This window comes from Ranitomeya variabilis, chromosome 5, assembly GCF_051348905.1.
Source record: "Ranitomeya variabilis isolate aRanVar5 chromosome 5, aRanVar5.hap1, whole genome shotgun sequence".
Taxonomy (NCBI): domain Eukaryota; kingdom Metazoa; phylum Chordata; class Amphibia; order Anura; family Dendrobatidae; genus Ranitomeya; species Ranitomeya variabilis.
In genome coordinates this window covers 460,951,116-460,973,529 of record NC_135236.1, presented here as the reverse complement: position 1 = coordinate 460,973,529, position 22,414 = coordinate 460,951,116, and the positions used below count along the sequence as shown (strand labels likewise).

At 44.7% G+C, this 22,414-nt stretch overlaps 1 protein-coding gene across 2 annotated transcripts in view; it reads right to left on the bottom strand.

The window, feature by feature from the left end:
- Nucleotides 1-22,066, bottom strand: part of LOC143776256 (solute carrier family 23 member 1-like) — a 221,423-nt gene extending 199,357 nt beyond the window's left edge. For both annotated transcript variants that reach the window (XR_013215796.1, XM_077265448.1), the window contains exons 1-2: nt 21,823-22,066; nt 11,183-11,347 (exon numbers count right to left, since the gene is read on the bottom strand). Coding sequence is in view for 1 of the 2 variants with exons in the window: in XM_077265448.1 (XP_077121563.1) it covers nt 11,183-11,347; nt 21,823-22,032 (375 nt within the window). In the remaining variant the exon portion in view is untranslated. The remainder of the gene's footprint in view (nt 1-11,182; nt 11,348-21,822) is intronic.
- Nucleotides 22,067-22,414: the final 348 nt, after the last annotated feature.

Below are 22,414 nucleotides of genomic sequence, written 5' to 3'. Positions count from 1 at the left end.
TGGGGATGTAAGGGGGCTCATGGGGATGTACCTGTGGTTTCCATTTCATCATCCATTCCCTCTGAAATTCCTGAGTTCCTGTCTGACTATCGTGACGTCTTTGAAGAATCCAAGCTTGGTTCGTTACCTCCGCACCGAGAGTGCGATTGTGCCATAGATTTAATCCCGGGTAGTAAATACCCAAAGGGTCGTTTATTTAATCTGTCTGTGCCTGAACATGCTGCTATGCGAGAATATATAAAGGAGTCCTTGGAAAAGGGGCATATTCGTCCATCGTCATCTCCCTTAGGAGCCGGTTTTTTCTTTGTGTCAAAAAAAGACGGCTCTTTGAGACCATGTATTGATTATCGGCTTTTGAATAAAATCACTGTTAAATATCAATACCCATTGCCGTTGCTGACTGATTTGTTTGCTCGCATAAAGGGGGCCAAGTGGTTCTCTAAGATTGACCTTCGTGGGGCGTATAATTTGGTGCGAATCAGGCAGGGGGATGAGTGGAAAACCGCATTTAATACGCCCGAGGGCCACTTTGAGTATTTAGTGATGCCTTTTGGTCTTTCTAATGCTCCGTCAGTTTTCCAGTCCTTTATGCATGATATTTTTCGCGATTATTTGGATAAATTTATGATTGTGTATCTGGATGATATTCTGATTTTTTCGGAGGACTGGGACTCTCATGTCCAGCAAGTCAGGAGGGTTTTTCAGGTTTTGCGGTCTAATTTTTTGTGTGTGAAGGGTTCTAAGTGTGTTTTTGGGGTACAGAGGATTTCCTTTTTGGGATATATTTTTTCCCCCTCTTCCATTGAAATGGATCCTGTCAAGGTTCAAGCTATTTGTGATTGGACGCAGCCCTCTTCTCTTAAGAGTCTTCAGAAATTTTTGGGCTTTGCTAACTTTTATCGTCGATTTATTGCTGGTTTTTCGGATATTGCTAAACCATTGACCGATTTGACTAAGAAGGGTGCTGATGTTGCTGATTGGTCCCCTGATGCTGTGGAGGCCTTTCGGGAGCTTAAGCGCCGTTTTTCCTCTGCCCCTGTGTTGCGTCAGCCTGATGTTGCTCTACCTTTTCAGGTTGAGGTCGACGCTTCTGAGATCGGAGCTGGGGCAGTGTTGTCGCAGAAAAGTTCTGACTGCTCCGTGATGAGGCCTTGTGCCTTCTTTTCCCGTAAATTTTCGCCCGCTGAGCGGAATTATGATGTTGGGAATCGGGAGCTTTTGGCCATGAAGTGGGCTTTTGAGGAGTGGCGCCATTGGCTTGAGGGGGCCAGACATCAGGTGGTGGTATTGACTGACCACAAAAATTTGATTTATCTTGAGACCGCCAGGCGCCTGAATCCTAGACAGGCGCGCTGGTCATTATTTTTCTCTCGGTTTAATTTTGTGGTGTCATACCTACCGGGTTCTAAGAATGTTAAGGCGGATGCCCTTTCTAGGAGTTTTGAGCCTGACTCGCCTGGTAACTCTGAGCCCACAGGTATCCTTAAGGATGGAGTGGTATTGTCAGCCGTTTCTCCAGACCTGCGGCGGGCCTTGCAGGAGTTTCAGGCGGATAGACCTGATCGTTGCCCACCTGATAAACTGTTTGTTCCTGATGATTGGACCAGTAGAGTCATCTCTGAGGTTCATTCTTCTGCGTTGGCAGGTCATCCTGGCATTTTTGGTACCAGGGATTTGGTGGCAAGGTCCTTCTGGTGGCCTTCCCTGTCACGAGATGTGCGAGGCTTTGTGCAGTCTTGTGACGTTTGTGCTCGGGCCAAGCCTTGTTGTTCTCGGGCTAGTGGATTATTGTTGCCCTTGCCTATTCCTAAGAGGCCTTGGACGCACATCTCGATGGATTTTATTTCAGACCTGCCTGTTTCTCAGAAGATGTCTGTCATCTGGGTGGTGTGTGACCGTTTTTCTAAGATGGTCCATTTGGTTCCTCTGCCCAAGTTACCTTCTTCTTCCGAGTTGGTTCCTCTGTTTTTTCAAAATGTTGTTCGTTTGCATGGTATTCCTGAGAATATCGTTTCTGACAGAGGGACCCAATTCGTGTCTAGATTCTGGCGGGCATTCTGTGCTAGGATGGGCATAGATTTATCTTTTTCGTCCGCTTTCCATCCTCAGACGAATGGCCAGACCGAGCGGATTAATCAGACCCTGGAGACATATCTGAGGTGTTTTGTGTCTGCTGACCAGGATGATTGGGTTGCTTTTTTGCCATTGGCGGAGTTCGCTCTCAATAATCGGGCCAGCTCTGCCACTTTGGTGTCCCCGTTTTTCTGTAATTCGGGGTTTCATCCTCGATTTTCCTCTGGTCAGGTGGAGTCTTCGGATTGTCCTGGAGTGGATGCTGTGGTGGAGAGATTGCATCAGATCTGGGGGCAGGTGGTGGACAATTTGAGGTTGTCCCAGGAGAAGACTCAGCTTTTTGCCAACCGCCACCGTCGTGTTGGTCCTCGGCTTTCTGTTGGGGATTTGGTGTGGTTGTCTTCTCGTTTTGTCCCTATGAGGGTCTCTTCTCCTAAGTTTAAGCCTCGGTTTATCGGCCCGTATAAGATATTGGAGATTCTTAACCCTGTTTCCTTCCGTTTGGACCTCCCTGCATCCTTTTCTATTCATAACGTTTTTCATCGGTCATTATTGCGCAGGTATGAGGTACCGGTTGTGCCTTCCGTTGAGCCTCCTGCTCCGGTGTTGGTTGAGGGTGAGTTGGAGTACGTTGTGGAGAAAATCTTAGACTCTCGTGTTTCCAGACGGAGACTCCAGTATCTGGTCAAGTGGAAGGGATACGGCCAGGAGGATAATTCTTGGGTGAATGCATCTGATGTTCATGCCTCCGATCTGGTTCGTGCCTTTCATAGGGCCCATCCTGATCGCCCTGGTGGTTCTGGTGAGGGTTCGGTGCCCCCTCCTTGAGGGGGGGGTACTGTTGTGAATTTGGATTCTGGGCTCCCCCGGTGGCTACTGGTGGAATTGAACTGGTGTCTTCATCTTCTCTGTTCACCTGTTCCCATCAAGATGTGGGAGTCGCTATATAACCTTGCTGCTCTGTTAGTTGCTTGCCGGTCAACAATGTTATCAGAAGCCTCTCTGTGCTTGTTCCTGCTCCTAGACAACTACTAGATAAGTTGGACTCTTGTCCATGTTTGTTTTTGCATTTTTGTTCCAGTTCACAGCTGTAGTTTCGTTACTGTGTCTGGAAAGCTCTTGTGAACAGGAATTGCCACTCTGGTGTTATGAGTTAATGCCAGAGTTTTAAAGTAATTTCTGGATGGTGTTTTTGATAGGGTTTTCAGCTGACCATGAAAGTGTCCTTTCTGTCTTCTGCTATGTAGTAAGTGGACCTCAAATTTGCTAAACCTATTTTCATACTACGTTTGTTATTTCATCTCAACTCACCGCCAATACATGTGGGGGGCCTCTGTCTCCTTTCGGGGTATTTCTCTAGAGGTGAGCTAGGACTAATATTTTCCTCTGCTAGCTTTATTTAGTCCTCCGGCTGGTGCTGGGCATCTAGAATCAACGTAGGCATGCTACCCGGCCACTGCTAGTTGTGCGTTAGGTTTAGTTCATGGTCAGCTCAGTTCCCATCTTCCAAGAGCTAGTTCCTATATATGCTTATGCTATGTTCTCTTGCCATTGAGATCATGACAGCATCCATTAGATACACCAATTCTGGCACTTTGCCTGGTTCTTCCCATTTGCCCTGGTGCATTGGCAAGCAAGGTAATATTTTGGTGTTGATGTCAACTGTGTTATGTCCAATGACATCAAGCCATCAGATGTTAGTAATGGGTAAAGATGAGTGAACCATTCAAGGTTCGGTTCAGTTCACTGAACAATTAGACATTCACCGAAAATGTTCGCCGAACAGTTCGACAAACGTACCCGAACCCCTTTAGATTCAGTGGGAGGCCAAACCAAATGTATGAACAACACATTAAGGTGTGACAAAAAGCTTCCTAAACAGCTAAAATTAGGGGTAGACATAATAAAAACTGGCATCAATTGACACACAGTAGAAATTTTCAAATGGAACAGCAGCAGGCAGCCATGGGCCATGCGTGAGGTGTCAGGGTCTGGGCCAGAATTTACAGCTTTGAATTGAAGTTTCAATTAAGACAAGGTGGGTAAGGGACCAGTGTAAGCCTGCTGTGTTGGTAGCCATGATACCTCATGCAACATCTTAAATGAGATTTTTGATCAGCCACATTCAGGTGGCACAAATATCAGCTTGGTTTATAAAAACAGCTATAAAAACTTAAGGATAGTAGCACAGGTTGTTGACAAAAAGTAATTGCAGGTCTGCTGGTCAGGGAACCCTACTGCTACATCAAAAACCAGAACAGTGTTTTAGAGTCTTAGCAAGTGAAAAAGCAAAATGAAAAAGAAACCCCTTAAAAATTAGCTTCTATTACTATGCATGTATAAAATACCAAAAAATACCCAAATGGGTCTTATACAGGTTATTTCAAAGGGAATATACACTGGAATGCAAAAGGCAAAAATAGCTCCTAGGATTTTCTGCTAGTCAATGACAAATAGGAAAGTTCTAGGGAAGATAGGTTACTCTATGTATCCCTTCCTAACAATGGAGGTTGGCACACTTAATAAACAAAATGGCGCACCCAATCCATGTCAACTAGCCCTCCATGACCCTCAAAATGGACTCCCTAAACAAGCCACCACCAACACCTACATAAAGTGCTTAAAGTGCATGCTTTAGATATGTAATTCTGAGTGTCTAGTCAACAATGAGCCATGCAGGGATACAAATTCTTGCAGAGATATATTTAATACGCCTTTACAAAAAGTGATAAATGTCTCTATATGATGTAGAGAAGAGATGGCTGGAGTAGTGTCTCAAAAAAGATTGTATATTGAGACAACACAAAAACCTATCTATCAAATAGAGAAGGGTTTTGAAGGCGGTATGGTCATGCAAAGAACAACATGAATAGCATAGTATATCTATGCCTGACCCTAGGAGCACAGTAAATCTATATTAAGCATAGGTACTTACGTAAAACCATGCCCATAGTAAAGGGCTACACTTATCTCAAGGGGAGAGGTGTCCCATCCCCATACCTTTCCCCTTATTGTCAGTCCAAATGGGGTTCATCAGGGGAAATGGTTGCTGTAAGCCACAGGCAGCATATGAAGATGGAACTTTGCATGCATTCCAGCATGTACGGATCATTCTTTATTCTGATTTCCAGAACGCAATATGCGCTCCAGCAGACATGTGCTCAGTGATATATGCATTCTAGCGGGCATGAAGCCGATGGATATTTCCGGAAACCGTGTAGCAAGTGAGTACTTCCGGGTCTGGGAGAGGTGAATATTCAAGGAATGGCCCATGTGATGTTCTTGAAAGCTGGAACGATATGTGCGCTCCATAGGCCTTGGTCTAGAAAGGGGGCAGGGCCTCTATATCACCAACTGTATAGTCACTAGTGAGTGACACTATTCTGTATTTAACCATCGGACATGAACGAACATAATACATGTCATATGGACAATCACATACCAGGATAACTCAACAGAGGCGCTAATGCACAGATACTGTATATTCTAAATATTAAACAATATATACAGTATATATATATATATATATATATATATATATATATATATATATATATATATATATATATATATATATATTGTAGCATGGCTAAAGGGTGTGTAGTCGACGGGAGGTATGTGCCACATAAGTGCCTTGTTGCTGTAATGTAGCCCGGAGTATTTCTTTGTTGTATATAACCATGTATATATGTGTGTTCCAGGATCTGTGGTGATGTCAGATCACATGGCTAATCATGTGATGGGTTACTGGGTGTGGTTAGCTCTATATAAGACAGGCAAATGCTTAACACAGGAGATATGTGTGGAGCTGCTAGCCTCCAGAGTGTGTTAAGGTTCTAGGTCTGAGCCTGAAAGACTGGACACTTTGTTTTTCATTTTCCTGAACTAAAGGCTATTTGTTTGCTGTTATTTTGCCACTTGGTTTATGATGTAAGGCTACATTCACATTTGCGTTGTGCGCCGCAGCGTCGGCGCCGCAACGCACAACGCAAACAAAAACGCAGTTGCGTTTTGAACAAAAAACGCTGCGTTTTGCGCCGCATGCGCCCCCCCAAAATCTATACAATGTTTTGCATATTTATTGGAAAACGCATGCGTCGTACAACGCACCACGACGCAAGTACTTGCGTCGTCTGCGTTGTCAATACAAATCAATGGGAAAAAAGGCGCATCGACGACGCAAAAGCAACGCAAACACGACGCATGCGTTTTTTAAAAAGTCAGCGCCGCAAAAAAAATGCAACATGTTGCGTTTGCCGCGCCCTGACAGGTGCGCCCTAACGCCGCATGCGGCGTACGACGCACCAAAACGCATGACAACGCATGTACATGCGGCGCCATGCGGCCCCAATGTTAAAGATAGGGCCGCACGACGCATGCGTTTTGTTGCGGCGACGACGCTGCGGCGCACAACGCAAATGTGAACGTAGCCTAATAAACCTATGAACTTTTAAAGGAACGTGCCTCCTGAAGTGTCAGCCATCGCACCTGAGTGAGTGAAATCCCTACAATTGGTGGAGAATGCGGGCAGCGTTCCCAGCGGAGATGAAGAGTCTGTTATTGGATGTCCTGGGTCAAGTCTGTTGTAAGCCAGCAAGCATTGCCGGGGAAAATGGAGGACCTGCTGAAACACTTGGTCCAGTTGCAGTCACAGCAGGAGCAACGGCAGCAAGAGACCAACAGGCTGCTGATGCAGCAGATGCAACAGAACCAGCAGGAGCAACGGCAGCAGATGCAGCTTCTGGCAACCGCCATCCAGGGCAAGACGAGTGCCCCAACCCCAGGTTTGGCTGATGACACCCACGTCCGGAAGACGGTAAGACGCGCATTGCAGAAAATGACCCCCGGGGATGATGTTGAGGCCTTCCTGACGGTGTTTGAGAGGGTCGCTGAGAGGGAAAAACTCCCGCCAGAGCAGTGGGCAGAGGTACTGGCGCCATACCTGACAGGAGAACCCCAGAAGGCGTACTATGATTTGACCTTGCAGGATGCCAAAGAGTATCACAAATTGAAAGTCGAGATTCTCGCACGTTTGGGGGTGACACTGACTGTCAGGGCACAGCGAGTTCACAGCTGGGCCTATCACCGGGACAAACCGCCTCGCTCTCAAATGTTTGATCTGTTGCACCTGGTCCAGAAATGGCTGCAGCCAGAGTCGTGTACACCTGCACAGATGGTGGAACGGGTGATGATGGATCGGTTTGTGCATTCCCTCCCGAGGTCCATACAGGCTTGGGTTGCCCAGGGTGATCCCCAGAATGCCGATGAGCTGATCGGACTGGTTGAGAGATACCAAGGGTTGGAAGGCTCCTCCGGGAGGCAACCCATGCCGTACTGGGGGTCCCAGAAGGGAGCTGAGTCCCAAAAAGGGGTGGCACGTCCAAGGTCACAAAGGGTGGGGGAGGTGGTGCCCAAGGTCCCTACGGGTGATATTATTTGTTGGAGGTGCCACGGGCCAGGATATATAGCTGCCCGTTGTTCCCAGACCACTGAGCAGATGGACTGCAGCATGGGACGCCGTTGTTCATACTATGCGTATCCAGCCTGCAGTGTGAACTCTCCGCCCAACGAGGGACCTCAAGCGTGCCCCGTAAAGGTGAACAGTCGAGCAGTAACGGCACTGTTAGACTCGGGGAGCCTAGTGACCCTGGTGAGGGCCACTTTTCCTCTCCACCTGCTCCCAGGAAAGAAGGTTGGAGTGCGGTGCATACATGGTGATGCAAAGGACTACCCTTTGGCCAGGGTGGACATTGAAATGGCATGTGGCACTGAGTTCCACATAGTCGGCGTCGTGCAGGACTTGTTGCACCCTATAATTATTGGCCGGGATTTCTGTTTGTTTTGGGATTTGTGGGGAAAAGGTTCTGAGCTCCCTAGCAAGAGAAGGGAACCAATGAACCCTGGAAGGGTGTCGCCATACCCGGAGTCAGACAGGTTTCCTTTTTGTGTTCTGGTTGGGGATGAGGAGGAAGTGTCCCCTGCATCTGACATTCTGGAGTTAGAGGTAACCGGTGAAAATTTTGGGACTGCCCAACATAGGGACCCCACTCTGAGGGAAGCCTTTAATAATGTCACAGTTATTGACGGGGTGGTACAGGAGCCGGGGGCAGAAACAAGATTTCCCCATTTTCTGATGAGTGGGGAGTTGTTGTACCGGGTCACAAAAATAAGGGAGGAGTTGGTAGAGCAGTTGGTAGTGCCGGGTCCATATAGACGGAAGGTGTTGGACATGGCCCATTCACACATCTTGGGTGGACACCTAGGGGTGGAAAAAACGCAGGAACGGGTTGTGCAGAGGTTCTATTGGCCTGGGTGTCACCGGGAAATAGTGAACTACTGCAGGTCCTGCCCTACATGTCAGCTAACTGCTCCCACTCCTCATTTCCGGAACCCCATTGTGCCCCTGCCCATTATTGAGGTGCCGTTCGAGAGAATTGCCATGGACTTGGTCGGTCCCTCAGTTAAATCATCCCGGGGCCATCAGTATATATTAGTCATCCTGGACTAATATATACTGGGTGTCACCGGGAAATAGTGAACTACTGCAGGTCCTGCCCTACATGTCAGCTAACTGCTCCCACTCCTCATTTCCGGAACCCCCTTGTGCCCCTGCCCATTATTGAGGTGCCGTTCGAGAGAATTGCCATGGACTTGGTCGGTCCCTTAGTTAAATCATCCCGGGGCCATCAGTATATATTAGTCATCCTGGACTATGCCACACGCTATCCTGAGGCAATTCCTCTGAGAAATTCTTCCTCAAAGCGTATAGCCCGCGAGTTGGTCCATGTCTTTTCCCGGACAGGTCTGCCGAAGGAGATACTGACTGACCAGGGGACACCTTTCATGAGCAAAGTGATGAGGGAGTGGTGCAAAGCCCTGAAAATCTCCCAGTTGAGGACCTCGGTGTACCATCCCCAGTCAGATGGCTTTGTTGAGAGATTTAACAAGACACTGAAGAGCATGCTGAGAAAAGCTATAGAGAAAGATGGTAGAGACTGGGATTGTCTCTTATCCTACCTGATGTTTTCCATTCGTGAAGTTCCACAGGCCTCCACAGGATTCTCACCGTTTGAGCTTCTATAAGGCCGACATCCGCGAGGACTCCTGGATATAACCAAGGAAGCCTGAGAAGCCGAAGTCACGCCCCACAGAAGCGTCATTGAGCATGTGGCCCTGATGCAGCAGAGGATTGCAAAGATGATGCCTATTGTGAAAGAACACCTACTCCAGGCACAAGAAGCTTAGGCCAGAGTCTACAACCGGTCTGCAAGAGTGAGGCAGTTCAATCCGGGAGACCGAGTTCTTGTGTTAGTTCCGACGGTGGAGAGCAAGTTCTTGGCCAAATGGCAAGGGCCATATGAGGTTGTCGAGAAACTTGGTGAAGTAAATTATAAAATTCACCAACCAGGAAGATGGAAACCGTTCCAAGTATACCATGTCAACCTTATCAAGCCGTGGCAAGATAGAGAGCCGACAGTATCTCCATCGTTGTTAAGCAACCCAGAAGGTGAGGTTGGAGCGGTTACTATAGCGGAGACGCTATCGAAGTCCCAGAAACAGCAGTGCCGGGAGTTACTCCAGAAAAACAGGGACCTGTTTTCAGAGTTGCCAGGACACACGAAGGTCATAGAGCACGAGGTCCTAACAGAGCCACATGTGCGGGTGAACGTGAAGCCCTATCGTATTCCTGAGGCTCGTCAAGAAGTTATCTCCAAGGAAGTGGAGCGTATGTTGAAGCTTGGAGTCATCGAGGAATCCAAGAGCGGTTGGTCGAGCCCAATTGTCCTGGTCCCAAAACCTGATGGAGAATGGAGGTTTTGCAACGACTATCGGAAGTTGAATGAGGTCTCCAAGTTTGACACTTATCCCATGCCCCGCGTTGATGAGCTCATCGAAAGGCTTGGGCACGCCAGATATATATCCACCTTGGACTTGACAAAGGGGTATTGGCAGAGCCCCATGGCACAGGAAGCCAAGGAGAAGACGGCCTTTTCGACACCTGATGGATGCTTCCAGTATGTCCGGATGCCGTTTGGCCTACAGGGAGCTCCGGCGACCTTCCAGAGGGCTATGGATAGAGTCCTTGCACCCCATAAGGCCTACACTCCTGCGTACCTAGATGATATCGTCATCTTTAGCCCGGACTGAGAGAGTCATCTGGAGAAAGTCCAAGCGGTGTTTGATGCTCTAAGAGAGGCGGGGTTTACAATAAACCCGAAGAAGTGTGCCTTGGGTAAGGAAGAAGCTAAATACCTAGGCTATATAGTGGGTCGTGGAGAAATAAAGCCCCAAATCAGGAAAGTGGAGGCAATCCAAACATGGCCGAAACCACTCTCCAAAAAGCAAGTTAAAGCTTTCCTGGGAATTGTGGGATATTACAGGAGGTTCATCCCGAACTTCGCCACAGTGGCTGCGCCTCTGACGGATCTGCTAAAGGGGACAAAATCAGTGATGGTTAAATGGTCTGAAGAGACAGAGTCAGCCTTCCAAGAGTTGAAAGGAGCTCTATGTAAGCAGCCCGTTCTGATGGCCCCAGACTTTAATAAAGAATTTATTCTTCAGACAGATGCCTCAGATGTTGGGGTAGGAGCAGTCCTTTCCCAAGAGCTACATGGGGAGGAGCATCCTGTCCTCTATCTGAGTAGAAAGCTGTCCTCATCTGAGAAGAACTACTCAGTCGTGGAAAAAGAGTGTTTGGCCATAAAGTGATGAGTCAATTATAATAAAACCTCTATATTTACTCAGTGCATTCTGCTAGCCCTAACACTTATTTTCCCTAATGTAAGTATCTGACTGTTTTTCTCACATGGGCAACTTTGAGGACAGCAGACCTTCTTGCCAAGTTTCTTCAAAAACCATTTGACTGTGAAAATTTTTAATTTGATTAAGATTTGAGTTTTGTTCATTTATTTTGCATTCTGTTCATTAAAAAATTTAAACTATTACAATAGTACTTCTATTTTGTTAAAGCATTCTTACTTTGCAACATTTTTGCCATACATGACTAAAACCTTTGCAATAAACTGTATGTGGGTCATTTGGACATCTCAGACTAATATATTATTCAAACACTGAACAAGCTACATAAATATTGCACACATATAATTACCTGAAGATTTGAAATGCCTACTGCTGCAATCATACCGAACATCACCATAAACATCCCTCCGATAACTGGCTCTGGAATTGTTATAAAGATAGCTCCAAGTTTTCCAAAAAGACCTAATATAATTAAAAGGATACCTGCAGTCTGCATTACTAAGCGACTTCCAACCTAGAAAAGCAAAATTATATTTTAAGGCCTTCATTATACAAGGCTTTTGAGGTTTTTTATTAAATCACAAAAAAATAAAAACAGCGGTCAAATGAGTTCACCATTTATGGTGAAGAAATACATCTGCAGAGCATTATGTACATAAAATACATCTGCAGAACATTATATATTCAGGCTCAGTCCAGATCGATACACGCCAGTTTGGATTGGGTCAACTAATAAGACATTTTGCAAAGGATTATTGTGAGACAACCATTTTAGAAAGATTTGTGATTAGCTTTTATCAGGAAAATGTCTTAACTATTTAACGTGGACACGCCAATTGGTTTATTTTAGTACAGATATCAATTCTTACTGGAAATATTTTCTAACAAACAAACTTTGCCCATTCCTTGGTGTTCTTCTGACTCCTTCTCAAATCATCTACATATTGCATTCAGAGTTAGTGAGCTACAAAAAGTAGTGATCACCCTGTTGCCTTTTAAACAAAAGTACCCTGGCGCTCCAAAGCATAAATGAGCCGACCATTAACACTGGACACATTTTGAAAGTCATTGAATTGAATATCAAGGGCACCACAGCAATTCTCGAACAGCTACAGTATATCTAGTTGCAGAAATATATTTTTCTAATTATTCAACAATCATTACATTTTAAAAGGATTACTTGTTAGTAAGCTAACAAAGTTTTCAGGGCAGCACAGTAACATAGTAACATAGTTATCAAGGTTGAAGGAAGACTTTAAGTCCATCTAGTTCAACCCATAGACTAACCTAACATGCCCTAACATGTTGATCCAGAGGAAGGCAAAAAAAAACCATGTGGCAAATAGTAAGCTCCACTTTGGGGTAAAAAATTCCTTCCCAACTCCACATACGGCAATCAGACTAGTTCCCTGGATCAACGCCTCATCAAGGAATCTAGTATATATACCCTGTAACATTATACTTTTCCAGAAAGGCATCCAGTCCCCTCTTAAATTTAAGTAATGAATCACTCATTACAACTAGTGTTGAGCATTCCGATACCGCAAGTATCGGGTAACGGCCGATACTTGCGGGTATCGGAATTCCGATACCGAGATCCGATACTTTTGTGGTATCGGGTATCGGTATCGAAACAACATTAATGTGTAAAAGAAAGAATTAAAATAAAAAATATTGCTATACTCACCTCTCCGACGCAGCCTGGACCTCACCGAGGGAACCGGCAGCGTTCTTTGCTTAAAATGCGCGCGTTTACTTCCTTCCGTGACGTCACGGCTTGTGATTGGTTGCGTGCCGCCCATGTGACCGCGACGCGACCAATCACAGCAAGCCGTGACGTAATTTTCAGGTCCTGAATGCAGAATTAGGCATTCAGGACCTGAAATTACGTCACGGCTTGCTGTGATTGGTCACGTCGCGGTCACATGGGCGGCACGCAACCAATCACAAGCCGTGACGTAATTTTAAAATGCGCGCGTTTTCTGCCTCCCGTGACGTCACGGCTTGTGATTGGTCGCGTCGCCCATGTGACCGCGACACGACCAATCACAAGCCGGAACGTAATTTTAAAATCCTGAATGCCTAGAATTAGGCATTCAGGACCTGAAAATTACGTCACGGCTTGCTGTGATTGGTCGCGTCGCGGCCACATGGGCGGCACGCGACCAATCACAAGCCGTGACGTCACGGAAGGAAGTAAACGCGCGCATTTTAAGCAAAGAACGCTGCCGGTTCCCTCGGTGAGGTCCAGGCTGCATCGGAGAGGTGAGTATAGCAATATTTTTTATTTTAATTCTTTCTTTTACACATTAATATGGATCCCAGGGCCTGAAGGAGAGTTTCCTCTCCTTCAGACCCTGGGAACCATCAGGGATACCGTCCGATACTTGAGTCCCATTGACTTGTATTGGTATCGGGTATCGGTATCGGATTAGATCTGATACTTTGCCGGTATCGGCCGATACTTTCCGATACCGATACTTTCAAGTATCGGACGGTATCGCTCAACACTAATTACAACATCATACGACAGAGAGTTCCATAGTCTCACTGCTCTTACAGTAAAGAATTCATGTCTGTTATTATGCTTAAACCTTCTTTCCTCCAGACGTAGAGGATGCCCCCTTGTCCCTGTCTCAGGTCTATGATTAAAAAGATCATCAGAAAGGTCTTTGTACTGTCCCCTCATATATTTATACATTAAAATAAGATCACCCCTTAGTCTTCGTTTTTCCAAACTAAATATTTCCTAGGTGTAATAACCTATCTTGGTATGGCAGACCCCCCAGTCCTCTAATAACCTTGGTCGCTCTTCTCTGCACCCGCTCCAGTTCAGCTATGTCTTTCTTATACACCGGAGACCAGAACTGTGCAGAGTATTCTAAGTGTGGTCGCACTACTACGCACTACTACTGACTTGTATAGAGGTAAAATTATGTTCTCCTCGTGAGCATCTATGCCTCTTTTAATGCATCCCATTATTTTATTTGCCTTTGTAGCAGCTGCCTGACACTGGTCACTGAATATGAGTTTGTCATCCACCCATACACCCAGGTCTTTTTCATTGACGGTTTTGCCCAGAGTTTTAGAATTAAGAACATAGTTATTCATCTTATTACTTCTACCCAAGTGCATGACCTTACATTTATCCCCATTAAAGCTCATTTGCCATTTATCAGCCCAAGCTTCTAGTTTACATAAATCATCCTGTATAATCCTCTGTATTGATTACCCTGCAGAGTTTAGGGTCATCTGCAAATATTGAAATTCTGCTCTGTATGCCCCCTACAAGGTCAGTAATAAATATGTTAAAAAGAAGAGGGCCCAATACTGACCCATGTGGTACCCCACTGCTAACCGCGACCTAGTCCGAGTGTGCTCCATTAATAACCACCCTTTGTTTCCTATCCCTGAGCCAGCTCTTAACCCACTTACACATTTTCCCCTATACACATTATTCTCATTTTATGTATCAACCTTTTGTGTGGCACCGTATCAAAAGCTTTGGAAAAGTCCATATACACTACGTCTACTGGGTTCCCTTGGTCCAGTCCGGAACTTACCTCTTCATAGAAGCTGATCAAATTAGTCTGACATGAACGGTCCCTAGTAGTGTTGAGCGATACCTTCCGATATGCAAAGGTATCGGTATCGGATTTGATCGGCCGATATCCAAAAAAATATCGGATATCGCCGATACTGATACCCGATACCAATGCATATCAATGGGACACAAAATATCGGAATGGTTCCCAGGGTCTGAAGGAGAGGAAACTTTCCTTCAGGCCCTGGGATCCATATTCATGTATAAAATAAAGAATAAAAATAAAAAATATGCATATACTCACCCCTCCGACGGCCCCGGCTCTCATCGGTCCAAGCGTCTGCCTCCATTCCTAAGAATGCAGGGAATGAAGGACCTGCGATGATGTCGCGGCTTGTGATTGGGTGCGTGACCGCTCATGTGACCGCTCACGTGACCGCGACGTCATCGAAGGTCCTTCACTCCCTGCATTCTTAGGAACGGAGGCACCGCTAAGAGCCAGGGTCCGCCGGAGGGGTGAGTATATCAATATTTTTTATTTTTATTATTTATTTTTTACATGAATATGGATCCCAGGGCCTGAAGGAGAGTCTCCTCTCCTCCAGACCCTGGGAACCATATGCACCGCACACTTCCGATTCCAATTTCCGATATCGCAAAAATATCGGAACTCGGTATCGGAATTCTGATACAGCAAATATCGGCCGATACCCGATATTTGCAGTATCGGAATGCTCAACACTAGTCCCTAGTAAACCCGTGCTGATACTGGGTCATGAGGTTAATCCTCTTCAGATGCTTCAGTATAGCATCCCTTAAAATGCCCTCCAGGATTTTAGCTACAGTAGAGGTTAAGCTTACTGGCCTATAATTACCGAGTTCAGTTTTTGTCCCCTTTTTGAATATTGGCACCACATTTGCTATACGCCAGTCCTGTAGTACAGACCCTGTTATTATGGAGTCTTTAAAGATTAAAAATAATGGTCTATCAATGACTGTACTTAATTCCTGCAGTAATCGGGGGTGTATCCCTTCCGGGCCCGGAGATTTGTCAATTTTAGTGATTTTTAGTCACCGCCGTACTTCCTCCTGGGTTAAGCAGGTGACATTTAATGGGGAATTTTTATCACTAGTCATTTTGTCTGCCATGGGATTTTGTTGTGTAATTACTGATGAAAAAAAGTCATTTAGCATATTAGCTTTTTCCTCATCCTCATCCACCATGTCACCCAGACTATTTTTTAGGGGGCCAACACTATCATTTTTTAGTTTCTTACTATTTACGTAGTTAAAGAATATTTTGGGATTATTTTTACTCTCTCTGGCAATGAGTCTCTCTGTCTCAATTTTTGCTGCCTTGATTTGCTTTTTACAGAATTTATTTAATTTTCTGTATTTATTTAATGCCTAATCACTACCTACTTCCTTTAATTCTCTAAATGCTTTCTTTTTGTCACTTATTGCGCCCCTTACAGCTTTATTTAGCCATATTGGTTTCCTCCTATTTCTAGTATGTTTTTTTCCCATACGGTATATACTGTGCACAGGTCCTATCCAGGATGCTAATAAACGTCTCCCATTTTCTTTGTGTATTTTTATGTCTCAGGATATCATCCCAGTTAATTGCACCAAGATCATCTCTCATCCATTGGAAATTTGCCCTCCTGAAGTTTAGTGTCCTTGTAACCCCCCTACTACACATCTTATTAAAGGATACATGAAAACTTACTATTTTGTGATCACTATTCCCCAAGTTACCCCCAACCCTTATATTTGCTATGCAGTCTGGCCTGTTGGTTAATATTAGGTCTAGCAGTGTCCCCCTTCTTGTTGGGTCCTGAACCAGTTGTGAAAGGTAATTGTCTCTCATAGTTGTCAAAAAACGATTACCTTTGCTGGAACTGCAGGTTTCTGTTCCCCAATCTATTTCAGGGTAGTTGAAGTCCCCCATAATAATGACTTCTCCTTGGGTCGCAGCTTCATCTATTTGCTTTACGAGGATATTCTCCATTGCTTCCATTATTTTTGGAGATTTATAACAAACCCCTATCAGTAATTTATTATTTTTCCCCCTCCCCTTATCTCCACCCACAGGGACTCTACATTTTCATTAGATTCACCTATATTATCACGCCGGATGGGTTTAAAGGACGATTTTACATACAGACACACCCCTCTCCCTCGCCTATCCATTTGGTCATTTCTGAACAGACTATAACCCTGCAAGTTAACAGCCCAGTCATGGCTCTCATCCAGCCACGTCTCAGATATCCCCACCATGTCATAATTATGCTCCAACAACATTAATTCTAATTCCTCCATTTTGTTGGCGAGGCTTCTGGCATTAGTATACATACACTTGATGTTCCTCTCTGTACCTCTATTCTTTCTTAAATTATTAACTGTTCTAACCCCACCCCCCATGCCACCGCCACCCCCTACTTCCTTATTTGTGCCCAGGTCTCTATCTGCACTATCTTCCCCTCCTATAAAATGAATACCCTCCCCCCCAATCCCTAGTTTAAACACTCCTCCAACCTTCTAGCCATTTTCTCCCCCAACACAGCTGCACCCTCCCCATTGAGGTGCAGCTCGTCCCTAGCGTAGAGCCTGTAGACAACTGAGAAGTCAGCCCAGTTCTGCAGGAACCCAAACCCCTCCTTCCTACACCAATTCTTGAGCCACTTATTAACCTCCCTAATCTCCCATTGCCTCTCTGGCGTGGTACGTGGTACAGGCAGTATTTCAGAAAATACCACATTGGAGGTCCTTGCTTTTAGCTTGCAGCCTAATTCCCTGAAATCATCTTAAAGAACCTTCCACCTACCTCTAACTTTGTCATTTGTGCCAATGTGCACCATGACCGCTGGGTCCTCACCAGCCCCTCCCAGTAATCTGTCCACCCGATCAGTGATGTGTCGGACTCGAGTGCCAGGTAGGCAGCACACTGTTCGACGATCCCTGTCTGTGTGACAGATTGCCCTATGTGTTCCCCTAATAATTGAGTCCCCCACTACCAGCACCTGTCTGGCCTGCCCTGCTCTCCTATTTCCCTCCTTAGGCCGGGGTCACACTAGACCGTAATACGGACGAGTGCAATGCGAGAAAAAAATCACATAGCGCTCAACCCAATGGTAATCTATGGGGCAGCTCCCATCATCCGATATTTTCTCGGTCGTATTCCGGATCCGAGTGAAATCGCAGCATGCTGCGATTGTCAGCATATCTCGGCCGAGAATCGCCAATGCAAGTCTATGGGTGCGAGAAAAAATCAGATTCACACGGACCAGCAGTGTGACTTGCGTGAAATACGCTGCGGTGTTCTATAGAAAAGCCGGTAATTCAATTGCCAGCTTTTTCTTTCTCCTTCCCAAACCCGACATGATATGAGACATGGTTTACATACAGTAAACCATCTCATATCCCTTTTTTTATGCATATTCCACACTACTAATGTTAGTAGTGTGCATGTGCAAAATTTTGGCGCTGTAGCTTGTAAAATAAAGGGTTAAATGGCGGAAAAAATTGTCATGGGCTACCGCGCAATTTTCTCCGCCACAGTGGTAAAGCCAGTGACTGAGGGCAGATATTAATAGCCTAGAGAGGGTCCATGGTTATTGGCCCCCCCGGCTACAAACATCTGCCCGCAGCCACCCCAGAAAAGGAACACCTGGAAGGTGAGCCTATTCTGGCACTTGGCCTCTGTCTTCCCATTCCCGTGTAGTGGTGGGATATGGGGTAATGAAGGGTTAATATCACCTTGCTATTGTAAGGTGACATTAAGCTAGATTAATAATGGAGAGGCGTCAATTATGACACCTATCCATTATTAATCCAATAGTACGAAATGTTTAATAAAACACACACACATTATTTCAAAGTATTTTAATGAAATAAAAACACAGGGTGTTGTAATATTTTATTATACTGGTAATCCACCTGAAGACCCTCATTCTGTAACAAAGGAAAAATAAAAAACAACAATATCTCATACCTTCCGTCGCTCAGGTCAAGTCCCACAAAGTAAATCCATCTGAAGGGTTAAATCATTTTACAGCCAGGAGTTCTGCTAAAGCAGTGCTCGTGCCTGTAAAAACCCCGGGGAATGAAAGGAAAGCAGGGTGACCTGTAGTTACCTTGAGTTGTGGTGATGCGCCCTCTGCTGGATGTCCTCATATGAACTCGAGCGTGGGAACTTTTCCCCGACTCCAGTTCATGTGGACATCCAGCAGAGGGCGCATCACCGCAACTCAAGGTAACTACAGGTCATTCCCCTGCAATCCATTCATTCCCCGGGGTTTTTACAGACACGAGCACTGCTTTAGCAGAGCTCCTGGCTGTAAAATGATTTAACCCCTTCAGATGGATTTACTTCGTGGGACTTGACCTGAGCGACGGAAGGTATGAGATATTGTTGTTTTTTTATTTTTCCTTTGTTACAGAACGAGGGTCTTCAGGTGGATTACCAGTATAATAAAATATTACAACACCCTGTGTCTTTATTTCATTAAAATACTTTTAAATAATGTGTGTGTTTTATTAACCATTTTGTACTATTGGATTAATAATGGATAGGTGTCATAATTGATGCCTCTCCATTATTAATCTGGCTTAATGTCACCTTACAATAGCAAGGTGACATTAACCCTTCATTACCCCATATCCCACCTTTACACGGGAGTGGGAAAAGAGTGGCCAAGTGCCAGAATAGGTGCATCTTCCAGATGTGCCTTTTCTGGGGTGGCTGGGGGCAGATGTTTGTAGCCAGAGGGGGCCAATAACCATGGACCCTCTCTAGGCTATTAATATCTGCCCTCGGTCACTGGCTTTACCACTCTGGCGGAGAAAATTGCACGGTAGCCCACGCCAATTTTTTCCGCCATTTGACCCTTTATTTTACGAGCTACAGCGCCCAAATTTTGCACATACACACTACTAACATTAGTAGTGTGGAATATGCAAAAAAAGAAGGGATATGAGATGGTTTACTGTATGTAAACCATGTCTCATATCATGTCGGGTTTGGGAAGGAGAAAGAAAAAGCCGTCAATTGAATTACCGGCTTTTCACATATCTCGCGCTGAATTAAATATAAATACAATATATATATATATATATATATATATATATATATATATATATACACATATATGTGTCTCAATGATATATATATATATATATATATATATATATATACATACTGTATATATGTTTTAACGAACATTTGAGCACATAAATCCTTTAGATGTCGGTTTTGCAAGCCTGCGAGAAAATATCGCAGTACGGATGCCATACGGATTACATACGGAGGATGCCATGCGCAAAATACGCTGACACACCCTTCCTACGGATGACATACGGATCACTATTTTTGGAACATTTCTGCGTATTACGGCCGTAAAATACGGACCGTATTTTCATACGCTGAGTGTGACGCCGGCCTTACTGGAGCAGTCACTCCTCCGGCTTTCAGAGGACATGCCTGGCTGCAGCAGTGCTACCCCTTTACTGGTACCCCCTCATCTGCCAACTTAGCAAACTTATTGGGGTGTGCCAGATCAGGACTAGCCTCCCTGGCACCCTTCCCTTCACCCGGCCTTCTAACTGTCACCCAGCTTGCTACTCCATTGTCCTGCAGCTCCATCCTACCATCCCTCCTTTATCTATCCCATTGAGCGTCTGCACAGTGAGCAGAAGACTCCTTTCCATATTGTCTATGGATCTCAGTGTTGCCAGCTGCACATTTAGATCCAGAATCTAGGCTTCCAAATGCTCAACGTGCTCACATCTCGCACAGCAGAATGCACCCTCGACCGGCTGATCAAGGACTGCATACATGTGGCAAGATGTGCACTGGATGGCATTAACAATAGTGGAGCACGTTTCCTAATGGGGATTGCACCAGACAGAAATGTTAAATAAAAAAACAAAAAAAACAAATGCAAAGTATTAATAAAACACAGATAGCAATTCAGTAATGCCTCCCTTGGAAACTCCCTGAATCCAAAGTTACTGAATCACAAGTCACACTTACCGCCGTTCACACTTACGCTCAGGTCACACTCAGGTCACACTCAGGTCACACTCAGCTCGTTCACACTCGCTAAGCTGAAGATTTAAAGATTTGTTTTTCCTTTTTCCCCTCAGCAGCAATCCACCTTGCTGTTCAATGCACTTCCAAAAAGGAGTTGAGCCCCAAACAGCTGCCCCTTATAAACCCTTAATTATGAGTCCTCACCCTAAATTAACCCCTGTGAATATAGCTACTCCCAATTCAGCAATTCACACTGATTCACACAGGTATTTGTTAAAGGCTTTCCAAATACCTCTTCACTGAATCACAAGTCACACACTTACCGCCGTTCACACTTACTCTCAGGTCACGCTCAGCTCGTTGACACTCGCTAAGCTGAAGATTTAAAGATTTTTTTTTCCTTTTTCCCCTCAGCAGCAATCCACCTTGCTGTTCAATGCACTTCCAAAAAGGGTTCACAGTGGCTCAGTGGTTAGCATTGTTTCTTTGCAGCATTGGGGACCTGGGTTCAAATACCACCAACATCTGCGAGGAGTTTGTATGTTCTCCCCATGCTTGCGTAGGTTTCCTCCAGGTTCTCTGGTCCCTCCCACACTCCATAGACATACTGATGATAGGGAACATAGATTGTGAGCCCCATTGGGGACAATGATGATGATGTCCATAATTCGCTGTGGAATATGATGGCGCTATATAAGAAATGCATAATAAATAGTGATGAGCGAATATTCTCGTTACTCGAGATTTCCCGAGCACACTCGAGGGTCCTCCGAGTATTTTTTAGTGCTTAGAGATTTAGTTTTTCTTGCCGCAGCTGAATGATTTGCATCTGTTAGCCAGCATAAGGACATGTGGGGGTTGCCTGGTTGCTAGGGAAATCCCCACATGTACTTATGCTGGCTAACAAATGTAAATCATTCAGCTGCGGCAAGAAAAACTAAATCTCCGAGCACTAAAAAAATACTCGGAGGACCCCCGAGCATGCTCGAGAAATCTCGAGTAACATGTATATTCGCTCTTCACTAATAATAAATAAATAATAATACATTTCCATGCTGAACCAGCTGAAAATTATCTGTAATCTGTCTGGTTATTAATAGCTGCCTTTGCAGGGAAAATTAAGCATTGCTTATTAAAATCAGTAGGTTGTTTGTATCATACAGGAGAGACTTCAAAAGCAAGAGATGTTCACTAGTTTGTCCTCTGTTTATGATCATTACTCCATGACGGTCTCAAAGAACATATGAAAATGGGTTTTCTCACCTTGTTGACAGCTTTAAAACACATTAATTCAGCTGCCCCAGAAAATGTAATTTAAACTAATTGGACAACCAATGCATAAAATGCATACCATTTTAAATTTGCAGACATTTTTCACTTTCTAATCTTAAAAGCAAAATGGTAAGTTTACCTTTGTTATTCCCAATGCTGCAATATTCTGACTATATGAAGTAGTTCCATTTCCTGTTCCCCAAATGCCAGCTAAAATACATCCTAAGCCTTCCATTCCAATTCCTCGATTTAAAGCATGTGTTGGGGGATTTGGAGCTCCTGATAATTTTGCACAAGTGTAATAATCACCAATTGATTCAACAGTAGAAGAAAGTATCCCGGATAGCATCCCCAGTACAGAGGAGAGGCTTACTGTGGGCCAACCCCACTGACCTGAAAGACAATAAATATGACACCAAGAGGAAATTATATTACGGTACTAATATTCTAGAAGGTTTGGTGAACAATTAAAATCCTAGCAGGAACTATCTCTGATCATACAGTAAATTGACTTCTCACCAGTCACCATCAGTATTTTGATGTAATGATTAAAATAAATACCAAAATGGCATAAAAATGCACAAGAAGCCTTTCAAAAGTCAACAGTGCAACATTCCACATTATCTATAAAAATATTCTAGGTGTTGCTACTCTATGGCAAGCTACAGCACTAGATAAAACAAACACTTGCTGACTATGTAGTTTAAATAATAAGCCATTTTTTAAACATG